The sequence below is a fragment of the Colius striatus genome, chromosome 2 (genome assembly GCF_028858725.1).
Source record: "Colius striatus isolate bColStr4 chromosome 2, bColStr4.1.hap1, whole genome shotgun sequence".
In the NCBI taxonomy this organism is placed as follows: Eukaryota; Metazoa; Chordata; class Aves; order Coliiformes; family Coliidae; genus Colius; species Colius striatus.
The window spans coordinates 59,845,604-59,859,317 of NC_084760.1; the positions used below are offsets into that span (position 1 = coordinate 59,845,604).

Here is a 13,714-nt window from a genome sequence, read left to right on the forward strand (position 1 = left end):
TTCTGGATGTTACCTTCTGGATCATTAGATGATGATAACATTATAGATATTGCAGACGTCTTAGAAGAAATGGGTTTGATGGTGAGAACTGAAAGTGAAGTTGGTTGTAGCATGTCCATATCATGCAGAGACCAACATGTATAAGAACATAAGTACACTTTGTTTACTTACCTATCATAACACAACATTTAACTTGTGAAAAAATGTTTTATCTTCTTTCAGTCACCAGCTACCTGGATGTCACAGCACCTACACAGAAGGGACTATTGGTTTGTTCTGGACTCTTCAGACTGATAAACACTGCTTTTAACCTCAATAGAAGCAGAAATGAATCAACCCTTCAAGTCTTCAAAAAAACACTAGACTAGTTACTCTAAAGTGGTTGTTTAACCCTGGCTATGTGCCAGGTGTCCATCAAAGCTGTTCTCTTAGCCCCCCTCCTAAGCAGGACAGTGGAGAGAGAAATATAACAAACGGCTTGTGGGTCAAGATAAGGGCTGGGAGATCAATCAGCAATTACCACCACAAACAAAACAGACTCAACTTGGGGGAAATTGATTTATTAACAATCAAAACTGAAAAGGGAAATGATAAATAAAAAACTAATCTTAAAACATCTACCTTTCCTTTCTTCCCGGGTTTCTACCTCCTCCCCCTCAGTGCCACAAGGGTTTGGGTTATGGAGGTTATGGTCAGTTCACCACACATGGTCTTTGCTGCTTCTTCCTCCTTTGGGGATGAACTTTTCACACTTCTCCTGGTATTGTGTGGGGTCCCTCCCACAGAAGACAGTCCTCCACAAACTTCTCCAATGTGCGTCCTTCCCAGAGGCTGCAGCTCTTCATGAACTGCTCCAGCACGGGTCCCTTCCATGGGGTACAGTCCTTTAAGAACTGACTTCTCAAATGTGGGTCCCCTACAGCATCACAAGTCCTAATTGAAAACCTGGTCCAGTTTGCAACCCTCTCTGTCCACGGGTTCCTAGGTCCTGCCAGAAACCTGCTACAACATGGGTTTTTCATGGGGTCACAGCCTCCTTTCGACAGTCATTCGCTGGGGTGTGATGCTCTCGCTGGCCTGCAGGTGGATCTCTGATTCAACCATGGCCTCCATGGCTGCAGGGGCAGGGCCTATCTCACTGCAGGCTGCAGAAGAATCTCTCCTCCAGTGCCTGGAGCACCTCCTCACCTTGCTTCACTGATCTTGGTGTCTGTAGAAACGTTGTTCTTATATTCTCACTCCCTTCTGCTGCTGCTGCAGTTTTGCATCTGCACAGCAACATCTTCCCCGTCTCAAATAAGTTAATCACAGAGGCATTACCTCCATGGCTAATTGGCTTGGCCTTGGCTAGTGGTGGGTCCATTTTAGAGCCAACTGGCATTGGCCCTGTCAGACACAGGGGAAGCTTCTGACAGTTTTTCACAGAAGCCACCCCTATAGTCTTCTTGCTACCAAACAAACCCACTACAACTAAGCAGCGATGTTCCTTAACAAGTGGCTTCAGGCTCTTAGCCTGGACAAGTGTCAAAGGCTCAGACATGCAACAGTGTGGAAAACTTGTATGTTTACCTTTCTCTCCTACTACATAATTTATGTTTATTTGTCTTCCCTGCAGCCACTAACAGCCAAACCACACATTATAACTGATCACCTCTGATGACTCCCTTTTACAGATAAGGCCTGAAAACACAAAGCTGGTATTGCTACTGCTCTCCTTCAACATTTGGTGAGGCCACTTGATTCAGTCACAGCTGGAGCTGGCAGCTGTGCTGGCAGCAACCCTGGCTTCCTCAAAAGCTTCCTCTGCCTCTGTTGGAATAGCCACAGCCAATTCTTTGGAATTTGGATTTGCAACCTCAGTAATCCCTGCAATTAATTCATTGTACAATGATGCCTTTTGTCACAGACTTGTTAAAATGGTGTTGACTGCTATTTAACAATGTCCTCCCAAAATAGATAAAGCAATAGTAGATTTCTGAAGATGCAACACTGGAAATATTTCCTCTCTTCCCTCAGTATTCAACAGAAAAGACTTTTCACTTCATTTATTCAGTGTCAAAACTTAGTCCTTTCTGGTTTTCCATGCTCCTCTTTGAATAGAGTATGCTGACATCCTGTCAGCCAGCTGAAATAACCTAACTTCTCACTGGTAGGTTAATTATTTTACACGCTGGTTAATTATTTTCCATGCTTAGCCTGAAGCCCCTTAACTGTGTCAACACAAAAAGAAATGATAAAATTGAGAGTGTTTCATGAATATTTGTACAGAGGAAAGTAACCACACTGAATGAACAACTCAGAAGCTAGCTTCACCTGCAGAATATCCTTAATTTCTATGGAAAAACAAAATGGTATTTTTGCCTGGGATATAGTTATACATAATATCCACTGAATCGTCAGTGCATAGTGTGTGCTATTCAGACTTTTGAGTGGCAGATTTAAAAAGGGCAAGAAAGATTTGTATTTGCCTTAGTTTTAGAATTAACCTGTAAATATCTTTCTACATACAAAACATGAAAATGAAACCCAAAGTTTACATTATTTGTAATAAAAACTTGAAAGCTTTTAATTTTGTCTCAGTGTTTGTTTTTTGAGGGGGAAGGCATTTTTCTTCCTGCCAGTATGACTGGAAACAGAAAGGAAAAGTAGGTTTTAACTTAAAGCCATGTGATTGCAGCAACTTTTTATTTTTAGGAATAATAATAATAAAAACACAGGTGAGATTTTTACTGCCTCTTGTGCTAGTTGTTAAAACTACATTCACTGAATAAAACCCCAAACCCAACGTGGCTATGTCAGTTTTCATAGGTGTTTAAAAATTATCAGATAATCAACGATCAACTTACATTTTTTAAATGTTCAAATATCAAAATCCTTGAACATATACTAAGTTCACTGTTGAAATACCCCATTCATGGAGTAAAGCAGACTCCATACCTTAGTTCTCACCATTTCTGTGGCTTTTTCTTTGAGAAATATGCATGTAGAAATTCCCCAGACTGCCCCAATGGAACCTGATCTGATGACAAGAGGCATATGCTGGCAGCTCTGCAGTAGCATTCAGCATGCTGTGAGCTGCAGTACCATTACAGACCAGCAAGTATGTAAATGCTGTATTTTTATGATTATTTTCAAAGGAAAATTGCAGTGACAGCTTGACTGTGCAACTCGGTTACAACACACAACACAACACAGCAACAACATTTTGAAAGGGACTGAAGTCACTTCCAAAGAAAGTTTTCATTTCACTCTGTTTTTCAGAAAATACGGGTTATGCCTGAAACTCTGCAAGTGCTGCTCTTTTTTGAGTACAAAGACAGTTAAAATGAATCCACCGGACTCATCAAGCCCTAGGAAATCAAAACTGCCTTCATATTAGAACTGAGAGACTTAAGTCTAGTGTCAATATACATAACTTTGTATATTATAGTAGTCTAAGAAATAATAGATTAGATACTATAAGCAATTTTAAGCTTAAGCATACTTTGCAACACTACTGGATACTTCCAAATTTCTTAGTGAAAGGAAGAGGAATATCTTCCCGGGAGACAGAAAGGACATGGTACACTCACAAGGCCCGCAGTAACAGCCATATCCACGCCCACGGGATGGGGGCAGTTTTTATCTCAGCGCTTTTTATGCTGACACCCCAAACGAGACGAGGTGTCCCTTAGAAAAGCACTCGAAGCCGCTACTGAGCTCCCGTGAAACGCCCTGCGGGCACGGGGTGGTCGGAGGAGGGAATCCCTCTCCGGGAAAGGAGGGAGAAGGAAGCACCTGCGGAGGAGACCAGCAGCGGGCAATTAAGCACCGGCGAGCAGAGCTGGGGTTGCAAACACGCACCGGGGACCTCGCTGCGTGTCTCTAGCGGCACCGGGACCCGCACTCTGCCCCCGCGCGCACCTGCGCCGCCGCCACCGCCTCCGGGGAAGGCTGCGCCACCGCCTCCACCCCCTTCCCGCGGCCGGCGTCGGACAGCGGAAACTTTCTCTGCGTTCCCTCGTAAACACAGCCCGACGCCCTTCCCCGGCCGCTATTTTGGAGCGGCGTAAGGTCACGGTGAGCGGCCGCCAGCCCCGCCACTCTGCTCGCACCGAGGGACGGCCGGTGCCCGCCCTCACCTGCAGGGAGTGAGGCGAAAAGCAGGGGGCAGCAGAGCGGGGAACGGCCCCCTCCCACCTCCGCGCAGCGGCTGCCCGCCGGCTGGGGAGCGCTCCGGGGCGGGGCGGGGCGAGGCGAGGCTGGACCGGGTAGCTGAAATATTTATAGCTCGCGGCAGGCGCAGGGCAAGTCTGTGGAGACTATGCAGGGGAACGGGCAGCAAGTGGCACCGGGGAAGGGCCACGAGGACCACCTCGGCGGGATCGGGGCGGCTGACGGCGGGCTGCAGGCGGCGGCCGTGCCAATGCTGCCGGCCATGGAGGTGGCAGAGGAGCCGGAGAAAGCTCCGAGTGGCAAGAGAAAGGATCCCAACACCTACAAAGTGCTGTCTCTGGTAAGAGCCGGCAGTGGGGTGGCCTTCCTCGAGGTTCATCTCGCATCGGCCCGCCGGTGGGCGCGTGAGAGAGCGGTGCGGCTGGGGCAGGTGTTTCGCTCCACAGGGCTGGGGACACGCAAGCCATCTCCCCAGCCTCTTGGGGACAGGAGACGAGCCTGTGGCGAGGACTTCAGAGCCTCCGGGGGAGTCTCCTGTCGTCAGGAGAGTGAAACAGCCGCGAGCGGCAGCGGCTCCTGGGGATGCTCAGGGCAGCGGGGCTCTGGGGCGGCCCTTCCGCTCCGCCTTGGGAGTGCCTGTGGGGTAGAAGCTCGGCGCTGGCGGCGATGCTCTGGCTTAAAGGCAGCACTCTACCTGGAAGGGGGATTCGTAATCTTCCAATTGAGTTATTTAACTTTTATGCCAGTGCTCAGTGTTGAATCTTCTCGGTTCTCGTGTGGTGTTGTCCTGTCTTCCATCATGTGGTTTCGGCAGTTTGGTGTAGGGGGCCACACGAGGGAAGACTAAAACAAGTTAAACCAGGAAAGTGCATCTGGAACTACTAAAAAGAGTTCAAGAGCAGAAAGGATGGAGAAAGTATAAAAACTTGGTTTTCACTGAATTTGAGTTCTGGATTGAAAGTTTGTGTCCAAGTCCCGCTTGGAGCCGTTTTCAGCCCTGGTTTGGAGGCCTCGGCGGCCAAAGCCACGGTTAGCAGGTAGGTCACTTTCCAGTTTTAGCCATGCTGCTGTATTATAATTATCCTTCCTGTAGAGATGTGAAAATGAGACCTTCTAGAATGCCTGGAATGATCATTATGAGACTAAAATCATTATTGAGGTGGAAGAACTGTGGCATTCTTAGAAGGAAACTTCAGTGGAACTGCAGCAGACTTTATTATATATCCATAAGTAGTCTTCTTTCAGTGCATTAAAGTGTAAGGCTTAAGATGCCTTTCCAAATTTACATATAGCTTTGTAATCCAATTACTCTTTCACATGAACCATCCACCATATTAGTGACTACAAACTGATCACGCTTGTCATAACGGGTGGTAAGTTGCATATCCAAGTTTGTCAGAAGATTGTAAGAAAAATATAAATTCACATAAGGATCCATGGCAGTTTCCATGTTGAAGTTTTTGTGGCAACTATTCTGATGAAAAGTCCTCTTAAATAAAGATACTGTTTTGTAGCTTGTTTCGTTATGATGTTGTCTTGTGGGAAGGTTACACTGTGCCGTAAAAACCATTCGAGTTGAATGGTGAAAACAGCTCATCTTTTTTCAGACTTAGAACTGTTCAAAACCTAATGTCGTTGCTCTTGAGCTTTTTAGGCTCTAATATGACAACATTATTAGGGATACATAATCACTGAAAAACTGGAGTTGAGAACAATTTAAAGCATTTGTGAGTACTTACTCTTCTGAATTAAGTACTTATTTTCTAAATGCTTTCATTCCTCTCTCCCAGTCTACTTGCCTGCAACCTGTAGGTGACCGTACAATTTATGAACACAACTTTGATGCTCTCAGCTTCTGTCCATGAGCCAACATTACCTAATTGTAGAGGAACTGCAGAGTTTCCATGCACAAAATGTTATACCATGAGACTCTACCCATGAGTTTTGTTGTTTGCTCGAGAGCCTCTGTGTTACATGGCAGTCTTTAGTTGTAACTGAATGTATGTTGGTTGAGGGAGGATGTATCATAGAATCATAAAATGGTAGAGTTGGAATGGACTAGATTATCTCTAAAGGTCTCTTCCACCTGCCAAAGCAAGTCCACCTAGATCACATTGCACAAGAATGCATCCAGGAGGGCCTTGAAGACCTCCAAGGAAGGAGACTCCACACCCTCCCTGGGCAGCCTGTGCCACTGCTCCCTCACCCCCACAGTAAAGTAGGGTTTTTTTACGCTTAAATTGAACTTTTTGTGTTCCAGCTTCATCCCATTACCCCCTGTCCTGTTGCTAGATACTATAGAAAAAAGGGACGTCCCGACCTCCTGACATCCACCCTTTGGATATTGGTAAATATTAATGAGATGCCCCTCAGTCTCCTCTTCTCCAGACTAAACAGCCCCAGTTCCCGCAACCTTTCCTCACAGGGAAGATGTTCAAGTCCCCTGATCATCTTGGTCGCCCTGCACTGGACTCTCTCCAGAAGTTCTCTGTCCCTCTTGAGCTGAGGAGCCCAAAACTGGACACAGGAGTCCAGATGAGGCCTCATCAGGCCAGAGTAGAGGGGGAGGAGAACCTCCCTCACATGGAAGTGGTATAGAGTCACCTCCACTTCTAGCAGTGTTTTTTCGGGCAGGAAAAATGTTAAGTTCAGCTGTAAGTTTCCAACACTGTGCAGATCACTATTCTGTTGCTGCTGCATGGGGAGAATTCTGCAAATGGTAAATGTCCACAGGGATTTACTAACCCATGATTCTTTCCTAAGGCAATGGAATGGGAAAAACTAGGTTTTGGAGTATTTGTGAGAGATGATGATCCTTTTATCTATGTATGTAACTTCTGTGCAGAATTTTTCATTTACTGTTTCTTTCAGCAGTTTCAGGCTTTTGTTGTCAGAACTGGAAAACTCATTTAAACTGTCACTTTTGGTGGAATTTTGTTTTAAGGAATTTTTTCAGCTTGAATTCCTGAGTAGGAAAACTATAAAAAAATTTCAGGTAAGGTCCAGACCGAGACACTGAAAGTGTTAGCTGCTACTGAAGAGTAGCTCAAACATTTCAGAGTGCATAGAGATAATAAATTGTGAAACTTTAAAAAATGCTGGAGGAATACACTTAAATATTTTTAGGTCTGGGGTTATTTTTTTCCTTGTACTCTTTTTTTCATTAAGGCAGACAATTTTTTCAAAAATAGTGCTTTATGCATATGTCAAACTAAACAGTCTAATGAAATTTTTTTTATTCATTTGACTTCTGTACTTCACTGAGAGAGTAGATGGATCTTCTATAATATCTATATAACAGTTGAACTTAACAAATTAAGAGAGTGTAACTCTTGGCATGTACTCCCAGAAAGCTGCTGTGTGTTTTACAGCTGACTGTAGATACAATGAGAAGCAATTCAGACTATGTGGATGCACTCCTGTAGGTTTAGCTACTTTTTCTTTTGGATAGTTAGCCTGAGGATCAGAACAACACAGTGGGTGTGGGAGACTAGGCCTTGTAATCTTCTGTGAACTGAAGCCAGTGAAAGGTGCCATGATAAAGAGCGAAACCTTGGTAGCCTCTGCACTGCTCTCAGTTGTCTTTTTACCTTTCAATGAAAGTTAAGTGTGCTGAACTGTATCCAGAGACTGGATTCAGAGACCTTTTCTTATGTAGGTGTGTGGAATATTGCTTACCTGATTGGTTGTATCTATTAGTACTTTTTTTTTTTTAATAATGCACTTCTGTGTTCTCCAAAAAAGTGCAAAATATTCAGTTATTTTATTTAGTATACTTGTCAACTTAGTCTTACCTTCACTTTAACATCTGCTGTTGGAGAATGAAAGATGAGGAGCAGATAGTGAAAGAGCAGATGTCAAATGAGTTGGACTTGTTGAAGTACTGTGTTGGCCCCGACCCTTCAAAAGTTTGTTCTGCTCTCAAATTTGAGCTTCTGACAGGAAGAATTCATCCAGTTCATCAATGGATGAACTCTTCTGTTTTCCACCATTCCTGCTGTGTTGCTGCAAAGTGGTCTTGATTCCTAAGAAGGGCTGTGTAGAAGTCTATTTTCAAGCTCATAGATTTTTTTTTTTTCCTTTTGTGGTGACCATACAGGCTCAGGAATTCAGACAACTCATGTGAGGAGATGACAGGCAATGATAGGAAAATATTTATGCTCAAACCTTGTGAAAAGTCACATGGAAGATGGTTATTTGACTTCAGCCAACTTTAGCATGGGTATTTTTATGGGTGTCAGCCAGTTCTTAAGCACTGAATTCAAGGACATTGTACTTGTGTCTGGAAAGCTCCCAGGCAGAGAGGGACCTTGGAGTGTTGATTGACAGCTGGCTGAACATGAGCCAGCAGTGTGCTCAGATGGCCAAGGCCAGTGGCATCCTGGCCTGTATCGGGAGCAGTGTTGTCAGCAGGAGCAGGGAGGTGATCATTCCCCTGTACTCAACTTTGGTGAGGCCACACCTCGAATCCGGTGTCCAGTTTTGGATCCCTCTCTACAAGAAGGACATTGAGGTGCTGGAGAGGATCCAGAGGCTGGGCTACCAAGCTAGTAAAGGACTTGGAGTACATCTCATATGTGAGGAACAGCTGAGGGATATGAGGCTGTTTAGCCTGGAGAAAAGAAGGCTCCTAATCACTCTCTACAGCTACCTGAAAGGAAGTTGTAGAGAGGTGGGCATTGGTCTATTCTCCATAGTAAGCAATAGAACAAGAGGAAATGGCCTCAAGTTGTGCCAGAGGAGGTTCAGGATGGATATTGGGAGGAATTTCTTTACTGAAAGGGTTGTCAGGCATTGGAATGGGCTGCCCAGGGAGGTGGTGGAGTCACAGTCCCTGGAGGTATTTGAGAGATGGGTGGATGTTGCACTTAGGGAAATGGTCTAGTGGTTGATAGGGCTGGGACAAAGGCTGGACTTGATGATCTTAAAGGTTTCTTCCAGCCAAAATGATTCTATGGTGCTTGACTTCAGGAGCCTTGGGCACCACATTGAATCTTTAGTCTTCTTGGACCCTCAGGAAATCATTCCATTTCAGTTTGTTTGGTGATGTTTGTCTTTGTGTGCCTTGCCTTTTTCCCCCCTTTTTCTCTACTCAAATATCTTGCTCCAGTGAGTGCTAGATTTGAGCTTAGATGGAACTTTATGTTCCAAGAAACTCCACACAGTAATATTATGGTGTCTGACTGTCAGGAAGTTTAATTTTTTTTAGCATCAAACCTCTTTTAGTGAAATATGAAGTTAAAAATGACAGTGACAGGATGACCATAGTTTATATAGACTTTGAAGTGCTTTTGGTTTAGAAGTATTAGAGGAGTTCTTGGCCAGTCTCCAGAACTTTAATAAGTTGTAGGAAACTGTTCCAATGTTTGGAAACAAGGGTGTTTTACAATGTCTTGCCACATTGCAACTCTCCAGCTACAACTGTGTCTTGTTTTGTCTTCTGATGACACAATACAGATTGGTGATTGGCAAAAAAATATTCTTCTATTACCTTTGCTGTTGATAGTGATTAAATGCATCTAATTACAAGACAATTCTAACTATAGGTACACTGTTATGCATCTTAATCAAACGAAAATTTGGGTTTAGGTGAATTTTGAGTCCATTATAAGTCTGAATATTTCTCTTCAGTCAACTCATTTCTAAAGGAAGAGTTTGCAAGTAATTCTTGCACAGGGAGCTATAACCCCACAATTTCCTCACTCTTCTTCATGCTGGGTACCTATATGACAGAAATCATAATCTTGCTCTCATACAGTGAAAAGCTAAGGAACATTAAGCTATTTAATTCTGAAGGGTTTCCAGGGTTAATTTGTATTCTTGCTTTACTTCACAAAGCTAGTGAACATATCCTATCTTAGATGATAGAAGCTGATCTGAAATGGAAAACATTATCCAAAGAAACTTAAAGGAATTGAGGCTGTCTTTTACTATTAAAAAAAAAAAAGCCAGAAAAAAAACCCCCACTTTAATATAAATATTCCCTAAGGGAGAGTAGGGGCTGCCTTTATTTCTCAGAACTCATTTTTAATTTTACTGCCAAACTAGGCTGACTTTGAGTGCATGTGAACCATAGTCAAAGATGTGATTGTGACTTTGCTAGGCATACTTGTGCTTACTTTAAGCTGGATTGTTTAGATACTGCTTTCAGTGTATACTTTTAAAACAATGTGGCGTTTAGGACAGGCTGCAAGATAATCTGTGTACTTGGGTTGGAGGGTTTAAGCTATCTTGGGAGATTTTGATCACCCCTCAGAGTGCAGTGTATTAATGCTTCTGGCTTCCTGGACTCCAGCTGGAGTGCAAAGCCTGGAACTGGCTGAAGTACATCCAGCTGTGTCTCATGTTTGTGTGAACACTGCTTGTTGCTTCATGCCTGAAAACATCCATATTGTGCCTAAGAATTTGTATGGACTATCTGCTGATGAATTGGGCTGTGCTGGGGTCCACTATTTGGTCCATTTGGGCAAAATAAATGAGTGATTGGGACTGTGACTAGTGTCATGGGTGCCCAGACTTCCTGCTTGAGCATCCCGAGCTCTGACACAATCTACACCTTAGGGTTTTCATTACTTTTAAAAAGTTTTGCAGTAATAATCTTTGTTCTACCTGTGGGGCACCAGATGAGGGCAGGTTGTTTTGAAAGAAGGTAAAACTGTGTGACAACAAGGCAGACACAGGCAGTGGCCTCATTTAAAAGGGACAATCTCACTATACCTGAGCAAAGCAGGGCTGAGGATGCTCATCAGGTTCAGCCAATAGTGTAGCCTGCCATGCAAATGGGTAGTGATGAGGCAAGTCCAAGGTCAAAGAAGGAAGTGAAGCCTGTGAGTTAGGATCAGAGTCAATAGGGTGCTTGGCCTGGGTGGCTATGACTGTAATATGACTGTAACACAGCTCAGGAGGGAGACAGAGACAAGACTTGGGTAAAACAGGGTGAGGAAGACTCCCCTGAGTCTTCTTTTTTTTTTTGAAAAGCTGTCTCCAAGGCTGTATGAGGTTTTCCAAACAATGCTGTCAACAGCTGAAAGTATTAGAGAACTGGCTTCAAGCACAGGCAGCCAAACTCCTGTGATGGGAGTGTGTACTCTTGATTTGAATGTCATCTCCGTGTAGTTCAGCAAAGCTCTCAGGATAGTAAAATAGCAATAAACACATCAATAGTTTAAATGGATAGACTTTCTGTAGAATTCAAATTCTGTTAGATTTCAGACAAGGCCAAAGAGAAAAATCATGCAACCTTTGATTTTTATATTCTAAAGATATTCTAAAGGTATTCTAACTCCTGCTCTTCAAAATTTTTCCTTGGCATTTTTTCACTAATATTAGTAGAATTGCACAAGGAGTGAATTGTTCTGGTTTGACTTATCATGGAAGCTGTGTTTTTGTTGCTTTCAGATGAAAGGAGGAGTGGAGCAAATTAAAGGCTTTAAAAACATGAGAGGTATGAAAAGTTTCATGCCTTGGAGCTGGTATTAGAAATTAATATGTTGTCAAACATCTTGGTGACCATATGCTATGAGCAGTGGGTAAATACTTCTTTTAAAGAATATTCCATCTCTCAGAATTTGGCAACGTGCTACAACACAGTGGTCTCTCACTTGAGTGAAACAGCAGTATATGTGATTTTAGGAGAACCTTTTTTATAGTGATCAATATTGGAATGGTATGTTGAAAATAGGACAGGAAATATAACAATGAAAATACACTTTTGCACTGAAAAGTAAAAATACTTTTCTGCACAGGTGTTGCACAGATCAGCTCTATATAAAGTTTTCTTTGAGGTAACTTGTAAGACAGCAGTCGATTTTATTGTAAATGGGATGGGGGGAAGGCAAAGGAAAGCAGTATAAGTAAGGGCATTTGGCAAATAGGCCATTTTTTAACTGTTTGTTACTGAGTAAGTTTGCTAAGAAAAGGGAAATAATGAGAAACTATGAAATATTTTCATTTCTGAAGTAACTCCAATGAGCATGAACCTTGTCCTAGTTCTGCTGTGTAATTGCATATAGGCAAATACATCTACATAAATATCTTCTAAAATGAGGAAAGGCTGCAGGAACCGATTCTGTTTAGTCTGGAGAAGAGGAGACCGAGGGGAGATCTTATTAACATTTATAAATATCTACAGGATGGGTGTCAGGAGGTTGGGGCATCCCTTTTTTCTATAGTAGCTAGCAACAGGACAAGGGGTAATGGGATGAAGCTGGAACACAAAAAGTTCCACTTAAACATAAGAAAAAACTATTTTACTGTGAGGGTGATGGAGCCCTGGCACAGGCTGCCCAGAGGGATTGTGGAGTCTCCTTCCTTGGAGGTCTTCAAGACCCGCCTGCACATGTTCCTATGCGACCTGATCTAGGTGAACCTGCTTCTGCAGGGGGGTTGGACTAGATGATCTCTAAAGGTCCCTTCCAACTCCTACCATTCTATGATTCTATGATAAGTTTGTGTTAGAGTTCTTTTTGGTTTGTGTGTTGATAGAGTAACAAGTTATAATGTTTTAGGTGTTTGCATGAAAGTCATTAATCAAACACAGCTATTTATCTTTCATTTTGCTTTCATCTCTAGCAGAATCAAGTGGACCAGTTCTTGAGTCCTCTTCTGGCTGAAATACATTTTCATGTTGTGAAGCATCAAAATTTGATAGCCTGTTTTTTTTTTTTTTTTTTGAGGGGCTACGTTCAAAGTGTGCAGAGGTAAATAATGGCCTTTATTTTGGGAAAACAGCTCTGGCCTTTGTTTTGGGAAAAGGGCCAAAGGATTCAATGCTAGAAATGTGCCTTTGATCTCTGTCATTGTGCTTTAGTAAAAGACCGTAGTGAATAGCTTTAAAACCAGGTTTCTCATCTTTTTGCCGTACTGCTTTGTGGTTCTGCAATTTTTGACACTCCTTACATTCTTAGTGTTTTATAGGATTTGTTCCCTTCTTAAGGTCACCGTGTCTTCCTGCTCAGCCTAATGTTGCTGTCATGGTGGCACTAGCAACAGCATCTGCAATGGAAAGGCGAATATAGGTTTACCTGTTATGTTTGGTAGTATTATCTGTAACCAGTAGTATCAGCCCCTTCTTTTTGAACTGTTCTTCTTACCACTGTCATGACATTACTTTAAGCTGGAATAGTTTAGCTTTATTCTTGAAAACATTTTGGAATAGGAAGAGCATGAAGATTGGCTCGAGGCTGTGGTTTTTTTCCCCCAGTTTTGCTTTTATTTGTGAATCCAGTGCAGCCTGTTGGGACACCAGTTTTGTGTTGACATAACAGTGACAGTTTCTTCTCATTTTATGTACCCATGCATTTATATATGGTTGCCACTAAAGCAGATGGCATATGGTAGTCTTTGTTCTGTGTTCATAGTCTGCCATGCTGAATAAAATAATTGTTTGAAATATAGCATTTACTTTTTTTTCAATCCTATTTATCCTTATTTTTTTTCCAGTAAAAACCTACTTGCTGATTAAAGGCCCCAGTTGGTGGCACTCTGTTTTCTGGGAATTTAACCAGAAGTTGTATTTCCTCTTCTTTTTGGATAGCATATAGTTACACTTTAGTTTCTC

At 42.8% G+C, this 13,714-nt stretch overlaps 1 protein-coding gene across 2 annotated transcripts in view; it reads left to right on the top strand.

Moving 5' to 3' along the window:
- Positions 1–4,303: 4,303 nt before the first annotated feature.
- Positions 4,304–13,714, top strand: part of ENPP1 (ectonucleotide pyrophosphatase/phosphodiesterase 1) — a 54,446-nt gene continuing 45,035 nt past the window's right edge. The window contains exon 1 of one of the 2 annotated variants that reach the window (XM_061989566.1): positions 4,304–4,495. In XM_061989566.1, coding sequence (XP_061845550.1) covers positions 4,304–4,495 — 192 coding nt within the window. The remainder of the gene's footprint in view (positions 4,496–13,714) is intronic. The other variant, XM_061989567.1, reaches the window with a different exon arrangement.